Source organism: Felis catus, chromosome B3 (genome assembly GCF_018350175.1).
Source record: "Felis catus isolate Fca126 chromosome B3, F.catus_Fca126_mat1.0, whole genome shotgun sequence".
Taxonomy (NCBI): domain Eukaryota; kingdom Metazoa; phylum Chordata; class Mammalia; order Carnivora; family Felidae; genus Felis; species Felis catus.
Window position 1 is genome coordinate 138,945,638 of NC_058373.1, and position 24,455 is coordinate 138,970,092.

Below are 24,455 nucleotides of genomic sequence, written 5' to 3' on the forward strand. Positions count from 1 at the left end.
AGCGGCTAAAGTTTCCAGTAAATTGAAAGGTGAACTCTAAATGAGACACCTGGTAGTTGTCTTCTTGAAAAATTCAGATTAAAAACACTCTGTTTCTTATGTAAAATTGAGCTGATTTCTTGGTTCAAATAATTGGTAAGCAAGTTTTTCATTTCTAGGGATGTAAGTGGGATGTGGCACATTTCTTTATTGTGGGGAACATTGAAGGGTATTTAGTGTCCCTGGCAGTGGTAACCCTTAATTGCTGTGACAACGAAAACATTCCTCCACATTTCTTAGCATGTGCTTTGGAGGGTGATAACTTCACTTGCTGAACACCGCAGAATGTTTTTTTCCAAAGTAAAAATTCTGATGTCGACTTAAACTATTTATAAACTAACAAATCATGTAGAGATACTTGAATTAGAAAATTGGTTTTGTGCATTTCATCTAAGTTTAGCTGTTTATCAAAGATTGTGCTAATGAACCATCAAGATTTTAAAGGACTTGTAGTTATTTTGGGAAGGAAGTGTTTAGTTTTCCTGTATCTTGAAACATTTTAATGGAATACTTGGTGAGATTTTCTCAGAAAACAAGTTTAATATGTTCAGTACTCCAATTCTTAACTTCCAGTCTCTTCCACCTTCTCTTCAGATCTTTTTAATCTCAGGTATTGGCAACTATATCCCTGTATTTGTGCAAGCTAGAAATCTTGGAGTCCTCCAGGGCTCCTGTTTTTCTCATACTTGATACTGATGCATTAAGAAATCCTTTTGCCTCTACTTGTAGTATTCATTGAGATTCCTGCCACTAATTGCTATCTCTGTTGCCGTCACATCAGTCCAGGCCCTTTGTCATTGCTCTGTTGTGTTACTGCCGTTACTACAGTTTCCCTGGCCTGACCTCGCCCAGCTATTAATAGAATAATAGCTATTTTCAGTCAGCGTCCAAAATGATACTAAGCCAGATCGTGTCTCACCAGCTTAAAACCTATCATGGCTACCCGTCTTATTTGGAATAAAAGTCTCAGGCCTTCCTTTCTGTGGTTTGCAAGCTTTTACCTGATCTGGCCTTCTCACTATGCCTCTGGCCTCGTTTCCTGTTGTAAGTTCAGAATCCTTTATCCACATATCTCAGGGCCAGGAAGGTAATAAAGTTAGTAAGTAAGATTCCTAGTGGGGACTGGACGATGCCTGGTATTTGGTAGTCCGAGACAGGAACATTTCTGCAGGGAACTGTTCGGTATTTGCATTAAGTAAGCGAAGGTAGAGACCAAACAGCCACACGTTGGTAGTTTAGATCAGGGTGTGTTGTTGCCACGTGACTTCTGATGCCCATTTTAGGAAAAACTTCTGTGTTGGGCGCTTTGGGGATTTTAGAACTGTTAAAGGCTGTTAAAGTTAAACAGTTGAGAGCTGTTAAAGGACTTTAACTTTTCCTTTACTTTTCCTTCCCTCCAGTGGCCTTTTTGTGGTTCCTCAGACATTCCCAAAGTGAGTCCTTGACATTGGCTCTTCCTGGAATGAATGCTGGTCCGCCAGTTGCTTCTTACTTTCACTTAGGTTTCCAGGCTCGTGTCCTCTCACTTTCCAGGCCCAGCTTCTCTCCTCGTCTTCCCTACTCAGTTTCCCTCTGTAGCACTATCATCAGCTGATACGAAATATTTGTTACTTGCTTTCTTTCCTATTTATTGTATTGTCACTATGAGAATGTAGACTCCATAAAGTTCTTTTGGTCTCTTAACTCTTTTCTATGTCCCCCATGTCCAGAACAGTGTGATACAGTGTAGGTGCTCAGTAAATACTCGTTGTATGACTGAGTGAATTGATTTTTCCATTTTGGGATTCTCTGGAACTTAGGTGGATTAATTTATTTGTAGCATTTTGTTTTTGTTCCTGTGACCTCTATTCAGTTATTTCTATAACAGAACATGTTGCTACTTAAAGTCTTTTTTCTGCAGATTCTTGAAACGCTGTGTTTAGGTGTAGTTAATAAGCTTGACTTTTGCTACATTTGTTACATAATTGGGCTAGAGTTGTAAATTATACTGGTAGCACAAAAGGGTATGGGTTTTAGAAACTCCTTTTGTCCAGTTCTGCTGTTTCTTAGAGTTGGTATTTTAAAGTTCTTTAAAGTTACTATTTTAAGGGCCGCCTGGGTGGCTCAGTCGGTTAAGCATCCGATTTCGGCTCAGGTCATGATCTCGTGGCTCGTGGGTTCCAGCCCCGCATCAGGCTCTGTGCTGACAGCTCAGAGCCTGGAGCCTGCTTCCGATTCTGTCTCCTTCTCTCTGCCCCTCCCCCCACTCATACTCTGTCTCTGTCTCTCTCTCTCAAAAATAAACAAACATAGGGGTGCCTGGGTGGCTCAGTCGGTTAAGCATCTGACTTTGGCTCAGGTCATGATCTTGTGGTTCGTGGGTTCGAGCCCCGTGTCGGGCGCTGTGCTGACAGCTCAGAACCTGGAGCCTGTTTTGGATTCTGTGTCTCCCTCTCTCTCTGCCCCTCCCCTGCTCCCACTCTGTTGTGCGCTTGCTCGCTCTCTCGCTCTCTCAAAAATAAATAAACATTAAAAAAATTTTAAAAATAAACATAAAAATAAAATTATTTTAAGAGTTATTGCACTGGAAGAATTAGTATACTTTGTGCTTTTATTCTTTATATACACCTTGTGGTGATAGAGTTTGCTCAGGCAATGGAATTTATCAGATCATTTTTTTGCCTGATGGTTTTGAAGTTTTATGTACAGTATTGGTAGAAGAAGATCCCTACTTAGAATAGCTTCTGCTGGGTGAGTTTAACTGCCTTTATTAAAATGTTGCTATTTCTTGTAACAATTTCCTAATTGTGTAGTTTATAGGCAAGCAATAAACAGCAAGATGTTTGAGGTGGACATGAAAATTGCTGCAATGCATGTAAAAAGAAAGCAACTCCATCAACTACTACCTAATCATGTTCTTCAGAAAAAGAAAAAGGTAAATTTAGCAAGTACTTAACAAAAGCATTACTGACATAATGTTTTTACTGTATTCAGCCTATCAGTTACTCAGCGTTTAGACTCAGTAAGTCACACACATGAAGTAGATCACAGCAGGTGAAAACTCTGTTCTAGGGAGCAGCTCCATTATGTGAAACCTTGCTTCCGGTCAAGTTTCTTGCATGTACTTGATTCAGACCTCACACAGACATGGAGATGCTTCTTCACCCTTATTTGATATAAACGTATATTCTCTTTTCAAAATTTTCTGCTGTCCATTTACTATCCCACCTATAGCAGTACCTGATTCCTTTTCCTTTAAAAAGTAGACAAATTAGGTAAATTGTGGATCAAGTAAATTCTGTGGCTTGTTACAAAAATGGCTTTATTTTGTTAAGAATTATATATGTATATTGCTTAAAAATTAAGTTGTAGAGTATGAAAATCACAAGCAGAGCTGACCAGAATTAATGTTTTGTAGTTTATTGTTCTGGGAATGGTGCTTCCTGTTGAATAACTTATAGCTGTGTTTTTCTCGTTTGGACTTCTAGAGAATATATTAGAATTTTAGTGCAGAGATGACAATTAGATTTTTAACGTTATATGATTTCAAAAATAGACGGCTTATTTCTGTAACGGAATACTTAACACACTGCCGTGAAAATAATTGGACTAGAGCTATATGATATTAATATGTTTAGTTAGATGCAGATGAATATGTACTATTTAATAATTTTATCTAAAGTTTGCAGGTTTAAAAATGTAAAATGACATATTTTTTAAGAGAGAATAGGAAAGAAAAGTCTGTTAGAGAACGATGGCCACCACTTTTCAGGGTGATGGTTGGTCATCTGGGGCTGGGGCTGGGACAGAGGACGAAGCTAACACACAAAGGGCTTCAGCATCATAAGGTTTTGTGTCTTAAAGCATAGCGTTTATTATGGTACAAGCATCTGAGCCAAGGACGAGACTTTGTGGGTCAGCTGGCTCGATTTCAGGTCTCACGGCCTCCCAGCTGTGAGACTCGGGCCAATTCTGGACCAAATGTCATGTTCTTGATTCACTTTTTCTCTAAAATGGAGATAATATTTTCATCTACCTCGTTAGGTATTTTGTAAGGATATTATAGGTACTCTGTGCTTGGCACATAGTGAGTGCTCATACTTGTTTCTGTTGTTATCATCATAACTTTGGGGGCAGAGGTACTTACTTGCCTTTTTATTTTGGTCTAAAATGCAGGTGTAAAAGGCATTTTCATTTTTAAAATGGCTTACCACAGTAAAGCCTTTATACGGCTTGTCATTCTCTTCTCAACCTGATGCTTTTTTATGAGTTAACTAAATAATATCTAGAAAGTGATAAAATGTACTGCTGTTATTTCAAGCCATTTTATTTGTTTAATTGTTACAAAGCATACATAAAGTTTACCAGTGAACAATTTTATTTTTAAACTAAAGTGTCAAGTCAGACATTTGTCTTCTAATTGTCCCTTGGTGTTATTAATGAGTTTAAACAACTGCACTTAAATATGTATTTACTGCGTGTAAAAATATGTAAACATTTTACGCATTTTCAGAAGTGAATGTAAATATAAATAGATTGTTGTTCTTTAACACTTACTTCCATTAAAACAGCTATTTATAACTGAGGTAGTTAGATTTTCCAGGATCCTTGGTTCAGATTACCTTTTAAATTAAAATTCCTATCTAGGGGTGCCTGGGTGGCTCCCTGGGTGGTTCGTTGAGTGTCGGACTCTTGATCTCAGCTTAGGTCTTGCTGTTAGTGTCGTAATAAGTTCATGCCCATGTTGGGCTCCGGGCTGGGCATGAAGCCTACTTTAAAAAAAAAAAAAAAAAACCAAAAACCAAAAACCCTCCTACATTGATACTTGGAGCAACTAAAGTATAGTTTAAGTAAATTTTTTTCTACTTCTTAAAGTTTTATTGACTTACACATAATCATCTGGAATTTGAAAAGAATTATGAATGATCAGAAATTTATTATTTAGTCCAGACATTGTATTTATCAAATAAAGCTTAACTATAATCTTATCACCCAGTAACAGCTACTCTTCAGCATTTCAGTTTTATTTCTATATAGACCTTTCAGTGCACATATGTAACCTATACATATGTATTTTTAAAAGGTTTTTGGTGATACTTGCCTTTTGTGACCTCCTCTTTGGGTGCTTATTATGTATCCAGATTACATTACACTACAAATACTATGTGGCTGCTTAGTATTTCTTTGTATAGCTATGGTATGCTTATATCTGTCCTTGATTTGACATCATTCGGATTATTTCTAGCCACTAGTAAAATAGTATTTTCTTGTTTTTAGAAGTATCTAGAAATCTAGATCCATGAAGCTTTTCTTCTAGACTCTTACTAATACCATCCTTTTATAAACTGCTATTTGCAAAGCACTGTACAAGTGTTTTTCTGTATTGAATACTACAACAGTCTACAAGTATGTCTTTTATAGGAGAAACAGAGTGGCTAAAAAACTTGCTCAAGGTTGTAGAGTAAGCAACATGACTTGAACCTAGGTTTCTCTCTTTAGTATGTTCTGTCTTTATCTTTTATTGGAAAGTTCCGATAGAACCTTTATGATTTCTTGGCATTGAAGTCTCTTGCCAAATTTGGTATAGATATAGAGGCAAAGCAGAGCAGCCGTTTTGTGTTCAGACCAACCAGTTAAAACCTCCACGTTCACAGATCATCCTCAGCAGTGGCCTGTTGTCTCATAGGTATTTTGTTCACCTGGTTAGGCAGGTAACTGTAGAATTGAGTGTAATTTACTTCCTGTACAAATCTTTGGTGGAGAGTGAAATTGGTAGCATTTTTGTGTAGGAAAGATGCTCATTAGAAGATTTGTTTCACAACGCAACTGACTACGTGAACAAGTGGCATTACTTTCTCTTCCTCTCCCTTCTGCCAAATCTCATCTTCCCCGTTTGATCAGTAACTAGAGAGCACACGCACATATGCACATACACGTAAATGGTGTATGGGTTTTTGTCAACAGTGCAATCCTTTCCATTAAAATATTTCTGTAGAGGGTGCCTTGGGTGCCACAGTCTGTTAAGCATCCAACTGTTGAGTTTGGCTCAGGTCATGGTCTCATGGTTTGTGAGCTCAAGCCCTGCATCAGGCTCTGTGCTAATAGCCAATAGATTTTTCTGTCTGTCTTGCTCTGTCCCTGTCCTGCTTGACCGTGTTCTCTCAAAATAAATAAATAATACCTTTTTAAAAAAGAAGGAAAGGAAAAACAATTTAATAAAATGTTCCTGTAGGTAAATGAGCACCAAGGTTAAAAAGTATTCTGGAAAAAAAAAGAAGCTGAAGAAACTCCATTTGATATTGCAATACTATTGATTGTAGAAAGAGAAACCTAAGTTGTTTAGAAATCAATTTTCATCCCATATAACCATTCATAGTTTAAGTTTTATTTTGGCTTTCCTATATTAAATAACCTTTTTGAGTGCTTTGATTTTTTTTTTTTTAATTTTTTTTTTCAATGTTTTTTATTTATTTTTGGGACAGAGAGAGACAGAGCATGAACGGGGGAGGGGCAGAGAGAGAGGGAGACACAGAATCGGAAACAGGCTCCAGGCTCTGAGCCATCAGCCCAGAGCCTGACGCGGGGCTCGAACTCACGGACTGCGAGATCGTGACCTGGCTGAAGTCGGACACTTAACCGACTGCGCCACCCAGGCGCCCCATTGAGTGCTTTGATTTTTGAGAAGCAAGACTAGCATTAGGATTTACATGTGGATATTAGGTTTCACTTTCACAAAATTTATTTTCACAGGAAAATTTATACTAGTGGATGTATCATGTTAAAATTCTAAGTTGGCGGTCAGAGCACCAGAAGTTCTTGCTTTGAGAGAAGCTCATTTATTTACAAATGTTTAGAAGTGGCGCTACACTGTACTTAGTTGATAATTTTTTTGAAATTACACGATTTTATATTCATTTCAGAATAATTAAAAATTGATTTAAAAATTGCTCATAAACCCAATAACCAGAGATCCTCGTTGCTAGTATTGTTTATCATCTAGACTGTTTTCCTAATACAGATGTCTGTGTGTCTGTGTATATTCATAGTCCTCTGATTTAAGGTCCATCTGTTGCCACACAAGAGTGCTTTTTTAGTGCGCAGCGTGTCTTAAGGACAGTGTGTACGTTTAGTTTTGCACCGTTTCTCCTGTTTTCTCCCGTGGAGGAACTGTCTTGTGGTCCGAGGCCTCTTGGAGGCCAGCAAGTGTACATCTCCCAAATGTTTGCCTTGTAAGTCAGCATGACACTTCTGGTTTTTCCGGACCTCATTCCTTTGTACTTTCTAATAGAAATCATTTATCAGAGTAAAAGATGTTGGTGTTTCAGAGATCTGGCTAAAATAAAGATACATTTGAAATATATTTCAAATATTTAATTTATCTAATATTTAATTTAAAATAAAATTAAAAATATTTAATTTTACTAATTGCAGCATTCAACGGAAGGTGTCAGATTGACACCTCTCAATGACAGCAGCCTCGACTTGTCTATGGACAGTGACAACAGCATGTCTGTGCCTTCACCTACTAGTGCTATGAAGACCAGTCCATTGAACAGTTCTGGCAGCTCTCAGGGGTAAGGCAGACGAGGGGATGAAGTGGAGTGGCTGTTGACTAAACACATTTGATGGATTCTCTCGTTAAAGGCATCTGTTTATTTTTCCCCATCTTCTGACTTTTTTAAAAACAGCAATTAAACTTATTTGGGGGAGGAAGTAATTATTTTTGTCCTGTTGTGTCGTACTTGTATTCCGTTTTTGGAACAGGTATGTCTTCATTCAGATACGAATGAATGTTAGCGCCGTAACCCCTCAAGTTTCCGACACAGATAGTTCCTGACTTTCGTGGTTCGACATGTTTTGACTTTATAATGGTGCAAAAGCAGGACAAAGTCGGGAAAAACCATGCTTCGCGTTTTCAGTTTTGACCCTTTCTGGGACTAGCAACATACTGTGTATGATAGTCCCCGATGCCTGGCACCAGCAGAGAGCCCCGAGTCACAGGGTCAATGGCCGGTACCCAGACAGCCGTTCTGCACCCATGCAACCATTCTGTTTTCCCTTTGGTACAGTATTCAGTAAATTACAAGAGATATTCAGCACTTTATTATAAAGTAGGCTTTGTGTTAGGTGGTTTTGTCCAATTACAGGCTAACGTAAGTGTCCCGAGCATGTTTAAGGTAGGCTAGGCTAAGCTATGACGTTTGGTAGTTGGTTATGTGTATTAAATAGATTTTCGACTTAAGATATTTTCAACTTATGATGGCTTTAGTGGGATGTAATCCCAACTTAATCCAGAAGGAGCTGTATTGAGATATCTGCTAACCTTCAGTGAACTGTGTGGTGTGCTAAGGAGAACGGACAAGAGAGAGAAAACCACCTTTCTGTCCTGGAGCTGCTTCTATATGTGCAGCAGGAGAACATCTCTATGAAAATATTAGGGGTCTCCTGAAGGAGGTGAAGATCTCTGTGGGCTGGTTTTAGTTACAGGAAACTTTTTTTTTATATATAAGTGGGAGAGGGGCAGAGAGAGAGAGAGAGAGAGAGAGAGAGAGAGAGAGAGAAAATCTCAAGCAGGCTGTGCTCTGTGAGCACAGAGCCCAGCACAGGACTTGATCCTACTAACTAACTGTGAGATCGTGACCTCAGCTGAAATCAAGAGTCTGGTGCTCAACCAACTGAGCCACCCATGCACCCCTAAATATTTTTCTTACGAAAGAAAGACATGGCTATGGTGGCAAAAATTAGAACACAAAAAGCCATATTTATTTTTACTTCTGTAAATTCTTACGGTATATCCTTGCAGAGTCTTTTTTTGTTTGTTTTAATGGAAATAACTAGGGTATCTTCGAAGTGAGCTGTTTATGGTAGACTTCTCAGGTGCTGCTAATATTTTTAGTTGTGCCGATCATTTTGTTAATTAATGAGTTGATACTTAAAACTTGAGCAGTTTTGTGAATGCGTGTTATATTTCATATTTCGTATTTTAAGAAGCAGTTTTAAATATCGGATTGCTAGTTAAAATATAACCAATGGCAGAGGTGGAGGTTAGGATGATTCTTTGGACAAATACGCAGTAGGGGAGATGTAGATGTACAGTCAGATAGGGTCACTTTTCTTCTCTTGGCTTTTGAATGCGTGCTGTGTTTTTAGGCTAATTGTGCACAGTCTGAACACTTCAGGCACGAACATGGATTCTAAATCTTGTAGTTTAAAAAAAATTTTTTTTTTAATGTTTTTATTTATTTTTGAGACAGAGAGAGGCAGAGCATGAGCAGGGGAGGGGCAGAGAGAGAGGGAGACACAGAATCCGAAGCAGGCTCCCGGCTCTGCGCTGTCAGCACAGAGCCCGACGCGGGGCTTGAACTCACGGACTGTGAGATCATGACCTGAGCCGAAGCCGGACGCTTAACCGACTGAGCCACCCAGGCACCCCTAAATCTTGTAGTTTTAAAAGCACTTCCCCATTTGTAGAGTCTTAATTTCCAGGGATTTTTTTTTTCTTTTTTTTAAGTTTGAGTGTTCTTCCCCGCCCCGCCCCGCCACAAAGAAGCAGACGTTTTAATAAGAGGTTTGGGGTTTGTATAGAAGCTTTTGTACTTTGAGTTTGTGCACATGTATGTAAATAGGCATACATACTAAGTAACTTCAGAAGTTTTAATATTAGTTTCTTACATAATAGTAATCTTCTGTAAGTAACTTCTGGATTTTAAGTTATAATTGTATATTTGCTTAGCAAACTTGGAGTATTTATTATACACTAGCCATTTTGCTAGCTATTTCTGGGTTTCTCCTGCATCTGTGGTGCTTCTCTGGCCAGCTGTCCCTTTCTGTTTAAGACACTAGATGTGTGTGCCCTCTCCACAGTCCTGTGTCCTTGTCGTCTTCCTCGGTGGGGGGAGGGGGGGACGGGGAACCCCTGTGCTTGCTGATGTCTGGGCTCCCCTGTACCGGTGAACTCTCCAGAGCTTTAGTGAGCTGACCGCTCTGGTTGCACCTGGATGTCACGCAGGCACTGAAACACAGAGTCCTTTGGTGCTGCCGCCTTGTCCTGGCGTCGTCGTTCCACGGTTGGCAGAGAGAGTGACAGTCTTTACAGAGGACTTTGTGCTTTGGTTCTTCTTCGGGGGGGGGGGGTAATTAAAACGAGATTATTTAACTACGATAGGATTGGTTTGAGACAGAAAAGTTGAAGAGATAGGAAAGTAAAGGATGAAGGGTTTGAGTTTGCTGAGATGACAGGAGGCAGTGGGTTCCAGAACCTAGAAGAGGAGGGACGGCTTTGAAAGCCTTTGTTGTTTATCTGGGTCACTGGGTGGTCTTTTAGGGTGTTATGAACCCTTAGATTTTGTAGGCAGAAACTACAAAGTTTCTACCTTTGTAGAAAGGTAGAAATAAGAAATTTCTTATTTCTTATTTATAGCGTTTGACAGTTTTCTTATACCCCACATCAGTTAAGTCTGTTTCCCCAAATCACATACGATCAGGTTTGTTGTTGTTGTTGTTGTTGTTGTTTAAAACTACCCTGTCTAAGGGCACCTGGGTGGCTTAGTTGGTTAAGGGTCCGACTTCGGCTCAGGTCATGATCCCGCGGTTTGTTAAGTGTGAGCCCGTGTCAGGTTCTGTACTGGCAGCTTGGGGCCTGGAGCCTGCTTTGGATTCGGTGTCTCCTCTCTCTGCCCCTCCCCCACTCTCGCTCTCGCGCGCGCTCTCTCTCTGTCTCTCTCAAAAATAAACATTAAAAAAAGAACTGTCCTATCTAATATGCTAGTCACTAGCCACAAGTAGAGATTTAAATTTATTAAAATCATATAAAATTATTCCTTGTTTTGCCAGCCATGTTTCAAGTGCAGAGTAGCTACATGTGAACAGTGATTACCGTAATGGACAGCACAGCTCTAAGAGTTCTGTGGGGCAGCACTGCTTTAGAATGTCTGTGTGCTTTTGGTTGTTGGCTACATTTTATCAAAGTCAGTTACTGATGTATATGTAGAAGTAAAACTAAAGAATCATTTCCTTTAGAAAATAACTTCGCATATTAAATTTTGTTATGGAATTTTATTTTATATTTCACTGTTTTGTTTCTCTTTCTTTCTTTTCTTTCTTTTCTTTCTTTTCTTTCTTTTAGCAGAAACAGTCCTGCTCCAGCTGTAACAGCAGCATCTGTGACCAACATACAGGCTACTGAAGTTTCTGTGCCACAAGTAAATTCCAGTGAAAGCTCAGGGGGTAAGGTGATGGGGTTGACAGGCTTGAGAACATTTACACTGTATTTGGTTTTATCCTTCGTTTTGTAAGATGGCTTTATTTGTTGATTAAGTTGCCTGAATTCAGTTGTTTGACACTGTCGTATCATAGTGAAATAAAATTCAGAGACCTAAATAAAGCTTTACTTGTACCTTGCTGTTAATATGATTTATTGTAATTTTTGTGTGTTCATGTACTTGACCTTCTTAGGTACATCGAGTGAAAGCATTCCTCAAACTGCCACACAGCCAGCCATTTCACCACCACCAAAGCCTACGGTCTCCAGAGTTGTTTCTTCAACACGTCTGGTAAACCCACCACCTAGACCTTCAGGAAATGCAGCAACAAAAATACCTAATCCTATAGTAGGAGTCAAGAGGACATCCTCACCTCATAAAGAAGAGAGCCCCAAGAAAACCAAAACAGAAGAGGTATCTATATATTAGTTAGCCATGGGAATACCAGCCTGCGTATTTTAAAATCCAGTGGAAGAAAATCTTTGTGAGCCAAAATTGAGAAGCAGCAAGGAAGAATGCTTTAGAAAATCTTTACATAGCACTTTAGGGCCATAGTCTCTCTTCACCCTTCCTACTCCTCCCAGTGACAACCTCTTCCATAAAGCTGTGCCTCTCATTTACAAGTAGCTTGTCTCGTCCATAATACAGTGTAGCATGGGCTTCCACGTCAGTCATCCTCATTTATTATTCTCTTGTAACTCTATCTTTTATGTGCGCTAATCCTTCGATAGCGCCTTTGGACACAGTTCTGTGATTGAAATGGGTTTTGGAGGTTCTTAACACTGTACTCGGGATTATAGGGTTACTAAATTTGAGAGGTTTTCAGGGAATTCTTAGTGAATGAGTAACCAAAAGTTGCCAAGTCCGATTAACTTTGAGACCTTGGATGACTGCTTCCTCTAACCTTCAGGAAATTTTCTAGCAGTACTCTTATTTTTTTATAAGTGGCCAGTTTACCTTGTCAGGGTCTCCGTTTAGGAAAACCATTGAAGTGCACATTGTTTTGGTGTGGGTCTGAAAATATGAAATAGAAGTAAGTAGCCTCGTTACACAATTTTGTTGCTCCCTGGAGTCACTCTCTTGTTGTTTTGCTATTAGCGAGACAAGTCATCAGTGCCCCCAGAGGTGACACTCCAGAAACTCCCAATTTCATTGCGACTTTTGGCTGATAAGTTGTTACTTAGGAGTTTACTCATTTCACCAAAGTTTCTTTAGAAGGAGGAGTGGGGTGGGGGAGGGGGGAATCTGGATTTTCTCATGGGAATGTTTTAATCTGTACTAGTGAAAAATGAGTGTCTCTAATTTGTGTTCTGTTCCCCAGCTTACTCTGAAACCTTTTGTTTTAGGTTTTTGTTTTTTTTTTTCTTTTTGAAATAGTCATTATTAAGTAAATATGAATAATGTGATGAATTTTGTCACCCTAATGGTGCTAAATGAAGAGTGAATATATTATATCCTATCTTACAACACGCATTCCGAAAACCCTTCTGCATACTTACTTCTTAAGGCAGTGATTTTCGGTGTTGGTTGTACATCAGAATTTTTCAGCGTTTTTCCCCCCCTCCTGGTATAGATTTTATGGAGGCCTCCAGATACCCTGAATCAGAGATTCCGGGGGTTAGGCCCTGGAATCTTTTCAGGAAAGCCCGAGTGCTCCAGGACTGTCGTACAGCAACCTGAAAATGTGCCAGTTCTGGTCGCTTCACATTCTGTCTGTCGGTGCTTGTTTGCAGTTGGCAGAGCATTTCAGAATTCATGTTTCCTTTTATCTTAGTAAAGTATATTAAGCATAACTCTAGGTGCCTGCTCATTCTGTGCCCTTACTGTTAATGGTTTAATTCTTTTAATGGCTCCCTGAGAGCTCTGACTCCCTGTGTCTTGGCACAGTGTTTGTACTTCGGTTTGCACTTACCTTGGTAGAAAACACTCATGTTTCCTGTCTAGTTAGAGAGGCAGTAGGAATATAGAATTATTGCACTTGGTATGGAAAATTCTAAATACATACCCAAGAGAATCATTTCATGTGCCCATTATGTGGCTTCAGGTATAAGGGACTCTGCCAGTTCCTATACCCTTAATTCTTCATCCTTTTCCATTTCCCTTTGTACTTGGGTTATTTAGATTCAAAATCCAGACATCCTGTCATTTCAGTAGTATTTTTAAAATCCTCTAAAAGGTAAGGATTACAAAAAACAGCTTAAACAAAATAAACCTAACCCGCTTAGAAAAATGAAATTCATTAATACCGTATATCTAGTCAGTGCTCACATGCCCCTGATTGCATCATCATTGATTTTTTTTTTTTTTTTTTTCTTGAAAAGTCTTTATTTGTTCCAGTCTGGAACTAAGTAAGATCTCTGTGTAGCTATTGAATGATGTCCCTTAAGTATTCTTTAAAATACAGATTTCCCTCCCTTTTTTCCTTGCAGTTTTTTGTTTTTGTTTTTGTTTTGTTTTCTTAGGTTTTCTCACAGTCTAGGTTTTGCTTATGGAAACTCCATGGAGTTGACTAACAAAAGCAATTTTACAATATAAAAGAGATCTTAGGTTATCTCCTAGACTGATCTCATTTCCTGGAAGAGGAACTTGAGTTTCAGTGGCTTTTCTGTTTATAAAGCTAATTAAAGTCAGAGTTGGGATTAGAACCCAGGGCTAAGTCTCATGGTGCTAAAGCAGAGGATTGTTATGAATATACTAATTTTGAAGCTCTCCTAAACCGGGTGTTTTATTCTCTGTTAGTGAGTACTTGATATTAGAAATTTTAGCAAACCAGAAGGAAACCACAGGTCTTACTAGTATACTAACATGCATTGAGACGGGAGGGTTTCAGGAATTGTCAGGGAGTTTACGTCTGCTTAATTTGCATCATATGCAAAGGCTTTACAAATACATATAAATGGTAAGAATGGAATGTAAGATAAAAATAGAAAAATGTTTGACCCAGATTATATGGTTCAGTGATGCTATATATGTATTTTTAAACTTAGGGAAAATTTCAAACATGAACAAAATTACAATGAACAGTCCTGTTTATATCACTTAGCTTCAGCAGTTGAGCACCTCATGGCCAGCCCTCTTCATCCACACATCTGATTCCTTTCCCATTGTTATGAGGCAAATCCCAGGCATATCATTTCAGCCAGAAATATTTCTGTGTATAGTAAAGGTCAAGACTTCTAAAAACACAACTACAGTATATTATTACCACATGTGTGCGTGTATTTGTATGTGTACACACACACACACACACACACACACACACACACACACACACCAGTATAGTTGCCAATATTAGCAATAATTCTGAAGTGTTAACATATCCAGTCAGTGTTGAAATTTGCCCAGTTGTGACACATTACTGTTCTTTAAGTTTGTAATGTTTGCAGGATGCAGATAAGGTCCTTATTGGAATTGGTTTATATTGTTGTTAAATCTCTCCCACTCATAGAAACTCTGTGGTTTCTATGTCTTGTTTTAAAGCCACATTTAAAATTAAAAGTTCAGCCAGTAAATACAGCAGAGAAGTTAGTGTTAAAAAATAGTTTTTCTTAAGAAAGTGACATTAATTGCAAGTGACTGCAGGAACGGGAAAGTACAGTAACTTTTGACTCCTCCTTTCCCTCCTTTACCAAAAACGAGTTGGTTTTGAATAGAATTATAATAAATTAAAAAATTAAGACCAGAAGAGAGCACTCTTCTTCAGGATGTTAATAAGTTTTACTAAGCCAGGGGGATTGTGTGGTTAATTAAGTTTGGGAAAGCTAAAGAGGTATTCCTTCTTGAACTTCTCAGAATCTTTAATGTGCCAATATATGCGTGAATCTCCTAAAAAGGGGGCGGAGGTGGTGTGATAGTGTTCAAGTTTGTAAATTATTTGATCAAAGAACTCTTTTTTTTCTCTTCCTTGCAAAAAATATTTTCTGAAACTCGTGGTTTTGGGGAATGTACTTAGGTGGTATTGATCAACAGTAACAGTTTTCTTCATATTCTTTTTAAGTTTGGAAGATACTGCAGCCAAATTAAATATGTTACATTAAAATTTTTTTCAAGTGAGCGAGTAATCTATTTTAAGGCCATAATTGATCTTACAGGTTAAATTATTTTATAATTTATTTTATAATTTATAATTTATTTGAATTTTAAAAAATTAAATTTTTTTTTATCAATTAAAGCATTGATTGGCAAGTAATCTAAATTTTTCATTTTAGAGAATAAAGCTTTTTTTTTCAAAAACAGGATGAAACAAGCGAAGATGCTAACTGTCTTGCTTTGAGTGGACATGATAAAACAGAAACAAAGGTATATTAATTTAGCCTTGGAATACATACACGATTAAGAGTACAGAAGATGTGCTAAAAATGTCTCTAGAATATTGTACTGTCTTTTGTTCTGTAGGCTTTAGGTTGTTTGCAGTATTGTTTTTAGAGAAGTGTTTGTCCCTTTTGAATGTTAATTTATAGTGCTGAAATTGAATTTCTCAAATGTGTGAGCTCCTTACTGAAGGCACAGTAATCTGGGTGGACCCTGAGTGGAACAGCAGGATGAGTGAGACATGTTCGGTACCTTTAAAAGAACTTATAATCAAGCAGAGAAGATAGGAGGTAGATGCAACTAATCACGTTACCAGAGAAGATCAGAGTAATGGAGGCTGCGGGCGTGGGGAGGGCAGGAGGGCAGGAACGGTGGGCAAGAGGCTTCGTAGAAGGACCACGTATGAAGTGTTTGAGGCGGTTCTTGAAGGGTATATAGGATTGGGGGCATGACGAGAAGTGAGAAGGTCATTTCACGATTGGGGTGTGTGCGTTTAGAGAATGTCTTTGGCAGAACGTTTTAGCCTGAGCCTTCTGGGGTGCGTGGGGCTTGAGGCGAGGTAGATGACGTGAGAGAGAGTGGTTTAGCCAAGCCACATTAGACTTCGAACGTCTTTTTTTTTTTTGAAATTGGAATGTACTGAAGGCTTTTAACTTTTTCCTTGTATTGTAGAAAATTTGGAAATACTTTCCCCAAATTATTCCCATAATTGATATTTTAGCGTGTGTTCTTTTGATGTCTTTATAGAATTTATTTGGGCATACGTGCCAGTGCCTTCTACCTTCCAACCTTTACTCTGTAAACCAGGAAAAACTGTTCCTGTGATTACATAATTCACAAAATATTAACGGCTGTTTAGAATGCTGTCTCAAAGCCATTACTATATTTTATTCAACCAGTTCCCTATTTTTAGCGATTGTTTCTGTTAAAAAAAAAAAAGTTGCTCTTTTCTATTGTCATATTGACTGTAGCTAAATACCTGGCATCCATTTATGTTTATTAGAATAAATTAACGAAAGGAATTACTGAGGCAGATCATACACTTACTTTTAGGACCTACAACATTTTGCCAGTTTGTCCTTCAGAAAGCCTGCACTTCTTCCATTTCTGTTACCTACACCCTGTTTACCCCTTTCTGTTTCGTAAGAGAAAATTGCCATTTCATTGTTTTTTTGTATATGTTGTTTTGTAGAAATTCAAATATTTATGTTTATTTTCATCTTTGTGTGTATATATGTATTATTTTGCTTTGTGCACACCTTTAAAAAAGTTCAGAGGAATGACATGGTTCGCTCTGTCTTTTCTGATAATAGAGTAGATCAGTGCATTGATTATTGAGGAGGGGAGGAGAAACCAAAAAAAAAAAAAAAAACAGAGAGAGAGAGAGAGAGAGAGAGAGAGAGAGAGAAATGTTTTAGGGACTTTTTTTTACTTTTAATTAAAGGTGTGGGAGCAGTTTTTGTCCTTTTGGGTAATTTTATTTAATAATAGTAACTGGGTTTTTTTCACATAGCTAAGAGCTTGGGTTTGTATTATGTTAATTACTGTCTGGGCAACATTTCATAATGTGCCTGTGTGCATCTTTAGTGATTATTTTCTTCAGATGTCCAAGTTGGAGGTAGTTGAAAGTCATGAGAGATTTTGACCATGCCTATAGAATTTAAGTAGGCAAGTAGAAATTTATGTGTATCTGAAATGATGAAGGAGCCTACGGCGAGGCTTACTAGATGAGTTTGTAATGTAGTCCCATCTTTCTCTTGACCCTCTTGTCTTCCAATTTGTCTTCTTTATTAGCCACCAAACCCAGTTATGTTCTTTTATTCTTTTTTAAGTCTCTTTCCTCCCCCGTCCTCTTTGTCTCACAGGAACAACTCGATACAGAGACAAGTACAACTCAATCAGAAACTATTCAGACAGCGGCTTCTCTGTTGGCCTCTCAGGTACTAAGTGCAAAAAGCAAGGAGAGTTTTATAAATGTTGTTAAGATTAGTGGGGTATAATGAACTAAAATGAGCATATGCCAAAGACCCTTAAGATTATCTTTGTGACAGTAACTACTTGTATCGTAGTATAAAGCTAGAGCACTGGATTTAATGGGACCGTTCTTTGCACTGTCCAGATGCCGACTCCTCCCTCTGTGTATTATTTGATACTGCAAATCATTTAAATCCTCAGTAGTCACAGGATGCAGTATTCTTACAGAGGTTTTCTTTATAGGTCAGAGTGAATTTTAAATTACGGTAGAACCGAAAACCATTCTTTGTGGATCTTTTTGTGAGGTTGATAAGTTTTTTTTTTTTTAATTTTTTTTATTTTTAAAATGTGTTTCTGTCTCACATTTTACTTCTGATTTTCAATTATTAATTTAATGTAACCCATAATTCTTTAAAATTATTTTTTCATTTGTCCTAGAAATTCTCTCCGTGGTAGTCCCTTGCATACAGTAGGCACCTGGAATCTTTTTTTAAATAGTGATTTGGGAACCTTCATTTTGTTTGTGAAACAGTTCAGATTGATTCTACTTCAACGTCTAGGTCACACTCTGACACGAAGTAAATATTTTCTTTACGTGCACATTGAGCTGGTGACCCTCGGGAGGTCGGTGTTGCTCACAGCAAAGCTGCTGAGCTGAGGCAGTGGTATTTCGCTGCTTTGTGAGGTTCGGGGTTATTTTAATGTGATAATGTTAAAATGTGTTTTTGCTGCCCATTAGCCCTCATAGCCTCTAAAGAGAGAACCGTCGTGTTCACTTTCTGGAATGTCTTTTATTTCCATAACTTTTATCTAATAAAAAGTCGGGGTGGAGGAAGTAACTAAAACAGCATTAGGAAATGTGCTCGGTACTGATCCGTGGACAAAGCCGTTCAGCAGTCGTGAACTCCTGGGATGCAATTTGCATGTCTTTTGGCCTCTCCCGCACTACTCTGGAGAACGGTTCTGATAGTTGTGCCTTACCAATAAGTTCATCCCTATCGTGATCAGTACTCGTGGGTGTTTGCCTTTTTGGGTATATTTAGGAGGGAGTAAAACTTACATTCTAATGTAAACATTCCTAGAGCCATTGAGAGAGAAAACACCCAGTTATAAAAAGAGTGATTGTGTAGATGACAAGGAAGAACATCCCTTTATTTGGTAATAGAAGCGGTGTCTGTCTTTCTGGGGAGAGGATTATAATGTAGCTGTGTGTAACAAAGAGTCCTTACTGCTTTGAGATAAACTTGAAATACAAAATGTTAGGATCTCTGGGATCTGCTTCCAAGTAAGCTGGGGGTGAAGGTGGGTGGTTGGCTCTGGTTGGGCCGCCGGCGAAGGTAACGGCCAAGTGGGGATTCATCAGCTAACGTGCTCTGCTCGTGTGGATGCCTGGAATTTCCCATAATAAGACACTTAAACATTTATCTCTGTTTTTGAATGTTAACAGAGGCTTGTGATTTAATCCTTTTTTGACATGAAACTTTGCTAAAATTTAGAGTAATTAAATTCTGGCTCAGCTGTATCGATTTTTACAATTTTTACGGTCAGAAAATGATAAATTGACCGGTAACTGCTGCTCCTGTGTAGAAGGTGAATTTTAAGTGTTCTCCCACATGGGGGTGCTCCAATACCAGTTAATGCTGCAGCTCTTAGTGCTGTTGCGAGTAAATATAGTTCAACGTGAATTTAATAACGATATGACAGGTCATTCTTAGAGCAGCGTGTTTATAAATCTGTGTTTTAAATTACTTAGGAGTTTTCTGTGTATTGCTAAAATATGCCTCCTTTATTATTTGAAAATTTCTACAAGTGTGGAACAAATCATTTCACAGTAATAGTCGTGTTTATTTGCACCTCATTTTTGTTTTTCTTAAAATTTTTAATACGTCTATGGTAAGGTCCCATCCATTTCTTAGAAAGTAAAGCAGTGGAAAGTAAATCTCGTTTTTAAGTTACAGTGCTTTGAACAATGTTGTGTTCTTTGCTTTCGTTCTCAGAAAACATCCAGTACAGACCTTTCTGATATCCCTGCTCTCCCTGCAAATCCTATTCCTGTTATCAAGAATTCAATAAAACTGAGATTGAATCGGTAAAAACAACCTCAGGGGTCCATAAACAATATCTGCCAACTCAACCTGTTGTCTTCAAATGCTAAAAAAGGAGAATGGAGGGTACAAGACTAGACATGACTGAAAATGGATTTAGGTTTTTTTTGTGACCTCCCTTACTGGGCTAATCAGCACTTGATCGGAAGTCCAGGTTAGTATGTGAAGCCAGGAGTACTATTATTATTGTGTTAGCAACAGTTACATTAACGATTTCAAAAAATTACTGCCTTTAAAAAAAAGAAAAAAAAACACCTCAAGCTATATTTGTATCCATAATTGACATCTGGATTGGGTTTATGTTTGATGCATTGTTTGGAAAATTTGCAATACAAACTGGCATAAGAAGTCCTTGTTCGATGATGCACTTTTATGTAATTTTTTTATTAGAAAGGAGAACTAATTTTAGATTTTCGGCTTGATGGGTTTTCATTTTTTTCCTGAAAACTTTCCTTTACCATTAGTCTGCAAACTGGATACTGTCGTGCAGCGGTATCCTGTTCTACTTGAGGGAAAGGGTAAGAGTACGTCTCGTTCAGTCCCTGTGCGGGAGCTCGAACCCTTACAAATGAAATGTCAATCCTAGGGTGTATCTTTGACATGGAGAGAATAATTAGGAAATAGTTGGTTTTGATGGGGTCATGATTAAGAAATGATATATTGGTTTTATTTATAGAATTGTTCAGAGTGCATACAAATCAGCGATCAGCCAGCGACTGTGTTTCTTTGAGCTTGTTGAAGCTCCACGTTTCTTTTGCCTTCAACCTGTTTGTCTTTGAAACAAAGCTTTTTGCTCCCCGCCCCTTTCCTTTTCCCTTTCTGCTTGTACGCAGTAAGGTAGAACTTGATTTCATAAAAAACAAAATGCCAGTATTTTCTTAAGCCATGATGTGAAACCAATGATCCTGTGGCCACATGGCACAGAACACTAAATTTTGGTCCCGTGGCTGAGACTTGAGGGTGACTAGAAGTCATGCCTGTGGACTGTGACGACCTGTCTCGGAAGGCCATTTGATCTCTGAGTATGCGGAATTTTGTACACTCCACGGAACTCTGCTCTGTAGTGAAGTTGATTTTCAATTTTAGACATGTGGGCAAAAAGGCATTTTCTCCAAGAATTTTAAACTAATTTTTATTTTTAAATGGTTGACCGAAATTTGTCAGTAAATTTTACATGTAGAAACATTTTAAAAATCATTTCTAGCAAGCACTTGGCATCTAGTCAGCCCTCTACTCCTTTTTCATTTTGTCTCATCCGATCAGTAGATTAGGAACTCCTTTCTTTAAAGAAAATAAATCCTCATAATTAAGCAGCAGAATATCCGTCTTCACGAAGTATGAGGGATGCCAGATGTTGATAAACTTAGTTACACTTTTCTTAATCTGGACAAAGCAAACCTAACAGATTTTTCTGACGAGCATGTTTTATGAATCTTCCATTGTGCTCCATTCTATCACATGTGCATTTTTCATGTTAAACTGCAGTTACTTAAACTCTTCCCCTATCCTTCTAAATTAATTTTCCAAAGTTGGAGTGTAGTCTTTCCCCTTAGGCTATGCATTAATGGAGGCTTTCTTTTCACCGTACCTTATAACGTCTAGTAGACCGTGTTTCCGCTTCCCACATCTTCGCTCCGCACAGTCACCTTGCCCTTCCTCCCGCCACCTAAGGAAAAAAAAAAAAAAAAAGATGGTCATGCTAACAGGTGAAGTGTACAAGGTGTCTGTGTGTTTTGTGTAGCTTCAGAGTTAGACTGAAATTGCCAGGCACAGATTTAGTCTTGTCATTTTGTTTACACATCGGGGGAAAACAATTCAGTTTATTAAACGTTTCATGTAACTGCACCCAAGTTTTGCCAAGCTGGAAACTTGGACCTTTTCTGTGTAGTGACTTTTTAATTCTAGTTTTCATAACCTGGAGATCAGACTGTTGCTTTCGCATGATGTATGTAGTGTCTCATGACTGGAGTTTGCTTTGTTTTATAGTATCTGTACTCCTTGTATTTTTCAAGAGCTATTTTGTAAACAGATGATGTATTTCTCCATTGAAAACACAATAAAAAAAAAAACAGCACAATCCCACAGTTGGCTGGTTTCTTCGGACTGACTTGATTTCTTTTGTTTTTTCAGCGATACATTGGTTATACTTACAACTTTATGGGACGGCTGTCAGCGAAGAATGGCAAAGGAGTTTACTTAGGTTACCTTGACAAAGGATTTGCTTCTTGTTAACGTATGCTTAGCAGTGGCAGTCTAGTAATGATCGGTACCTTATATAATCAGTATTTTTCCTATACATGATCATTATAAGGAGGAAAATGTGAATATAGTTACTATTAATTCACTCTCAGCTGCCCCGCTGGCTACAGTATTTGTGTATGTAGACACTATACCTCTTCTGCATATTTGTCTCAATCGTGTGGACCGTGTACTGCTGATGCGTTTCTTTTCCAAAGCTGTTGGTGTTCCATGCGATCGGTCCTCTGTCTCTCGTGTCAGCAGGTGGCGCTGTTGTTTTTCAGTGACTTGAGGATTCTAGACCACAACCAGCTGAGATCTCCTGTTTCTCATTTTACTAAACCCAAACCAGATACTGCTTCTCTTAACCCCCCCAAATGCTCAACGTTGCATACTGAAGTCGTGGGGTAAGAGGGAACTGCTTCGTATGTTTGTAGTGGCCCGCTCTTGAGTATGGCTATCTTAAGTGCTTCTAGGGGAGGGGCGGACCTCCCGAGGTAAAAGCCGTTGTTCTCCCGGACACGCATTTGTGTGTATTTCGTTCCTGAAATTCCACATCCTTATACCTTTATTATATACATCTATACATCTTATGTGTGTGTATAACAATTTACGACGGCAACACGGGATAACTTCTTATTAAACTTCCGGGGCTGTTCAGTAAAAGGGAAAATACTGTAAAAATTATCCTTGACTCCGTTGTTCACACCTACAGAATTGAACTTGCTGGACTTCTTCTACCTAGACAGACACTTAAACATGGGACTGAATATCACACGTTCTGACTTTGGTCACCTACGTGGTCTTTGGGCTTTTCATGCATCTTGCTGAATTAGCAAAATACTTGAAAGTTGTGTGTTTTGTGGCTCTGGGTATATTCTGGAATAAAGTTTGTATTTTTCTAATTAACACCTCTGTGTTTTTCTCCACACAGAAAAATGTTTTAGAGCTCTCTGCGTAGTATTAGTTCTGGCTGCAGTCAAGGTGGCAATAAGTGATCAGCAGCTCCAAGTAGCAATTGGTGTATGAAAGGGTAAATCGTTAATATACACAAGCTTGTAGACCGAGCCCTGGGAGTACTAACTGCCTGTGCTCTTAAATGCAATTGCCCAGAAAGAGAAACGGTTTCTCTAAAAAGGCATTGAATAACCTTGTGGATAGATTTTTGCCTATTTTAATTCTAATAAAAGAACAGCACAAGGAAAATTAGTTGCTTTTAGCCTGAATTGCATGTTTTGTTTTAAATTCTCCACCGTACTCCTTTCCTGGTAGTTTTTCTTCAAACCAGAATCACAAATGGATGCTGTCTTCACTTAGACCTGAACTTGGTACCTGAGGTGTTCAGTGTGCTCTGTAATAAACGTGACTTTCAGCCATACCGTGACAAGTGGCCTGTTTAATTCTGCGCAGTGTGTTTTTTGTATTGGTATGATCCATTTATTCATCCTTTCTCTGTACGTACCAGTTGAAACATTCTCGTGACATTTTATGTGGCTCTATTGGCATCGGTATTTCTGAGCCGTGTATTTTACAAGTGGTTGTATATACTTCATCCTAGAAGTGATTTCGTGTACTTGGGAGTCTTCAGCTTCTGTTCCTCTTCCTCAGAGACACACTTGTCTCCGGGGCCTGTGGACATCACTGCGGCTGATCGGCGACCAAGCGTATATGATTTTATCGAAAGGGATGGAGTTTGAAGCACACTTCCTGCCCCCCCCCCCCCCCCCCCCCCCCGCCATCTCCTAGTTCACAGGCCTTTCCTTGAAAATGTAGAATTAAGGCTGTGCTCAGGTTCACATTTCAGAAAGATCACATGCGGGTGAAAGGTGGTAATTTTGGCTCCTGTGCTTTTTTTCCACCGTGAACCTTCTTTAAAGGCTTCCCATTCTCATAAAGCGAAAAATCCTATCGACAGGGCAGAGTGTTGTTGAGGGCTTAGAGTTTAACCAGCTGTTTAAAATGTGAACTTTCAAATGAGGCACTGCATTCCCTTTCCTTCTGTTCTGGGTATCTATATGCTGCACTCATAGGATGGGAAATGGGTCATCTTTCGAAATGAAAAATAGAAATCTGTTGTGTGCTTTAATAGAAGCTTTACATGTTTTGCTATATTTCTAAGGTACAGGATAATCCCTTGATCAAAAATTGTTTTCTCCTTGCCACCCCACTTAGAGTTTCTGTTTACCTGTGTTATTTTTTAGTCGGGACAATGGATTTATGCTGCACCTTCCACACTCCCGCTTTCTGAGGTGCCAGAATTGACCAGGGAAAGCCTCCGAATGTGTGGGTTTTGTTTCACATTGTGAAATAAACAGCCAGGGGCTAGAAGCCCCTGAGCTGATTGACCCTGGGCTTGAACTTGCCACTGACGCTTGGACTTAGCAGAGTTCTTTTTCCCAGCTGAGCACAGACCCCACAGCCATAAGGCCTACCTGAGACCTACCACAGCAAAAACACATTATTTGGAACAGTATAGATTCAGTTACGTAGTATCCTAGCCCTTCGGTACGTTTCATACCCATTGTTTTATCTGTAGTCGAATATTTTT

At 38.7% G+C, this 24,455-nt stretch overlaps 1 protein-coding gene across 7 annotated transcripts in view; it reads left to right on the forward strand.

Moving 5' to 3' along the window:
- PAPOLA (poly(A) polymerase alpha) overlaps positions 1-21,751 on the forward strand; it is a 61,438-nt gene extending 39,687 nt beyond the window's left edge. For 2 of the 7 annotated variants that reach the window (XM_003987956.6, XM_019833613.3), the window contains exons 16-22: positions 2,832-2,953; positions 7,450-7,592; positions 11,144-11,244; positions 11,473-11,693; positions 15,516-15,578; positions 17,456-17,530; positions 19,562-21,751. In XM_003987956.6, the coding sequence (XP_003988005.1) occupies positions 2,832-2,953; positions 7,450-7,592; positions 11,144-11,244; positions 11,473-11,693; positions 15,516-15,578; positions 17,456-17,530; positions 19,562-19,657 (821 nt within the window). In that variant the 3' untranslated portion in view covers positions 19,658-21,751. The remainder of the gene's footprint in view (positions 1-2,831; positions 2,954-7,449; positions 7,593-11,143; positions 11,245-11,472; positions 11,694-15,515; positions 15,579-17,455; positions 17,531-19,561) is intronic. The other 5 variants (XM_019833614.3, XM_045060491.1, XM_019833615.3 and 2 more) reach the window with 5 other exon arrangements.
- Positions 21,752-24,455: the final 2,704 nt, after the last annotated feature.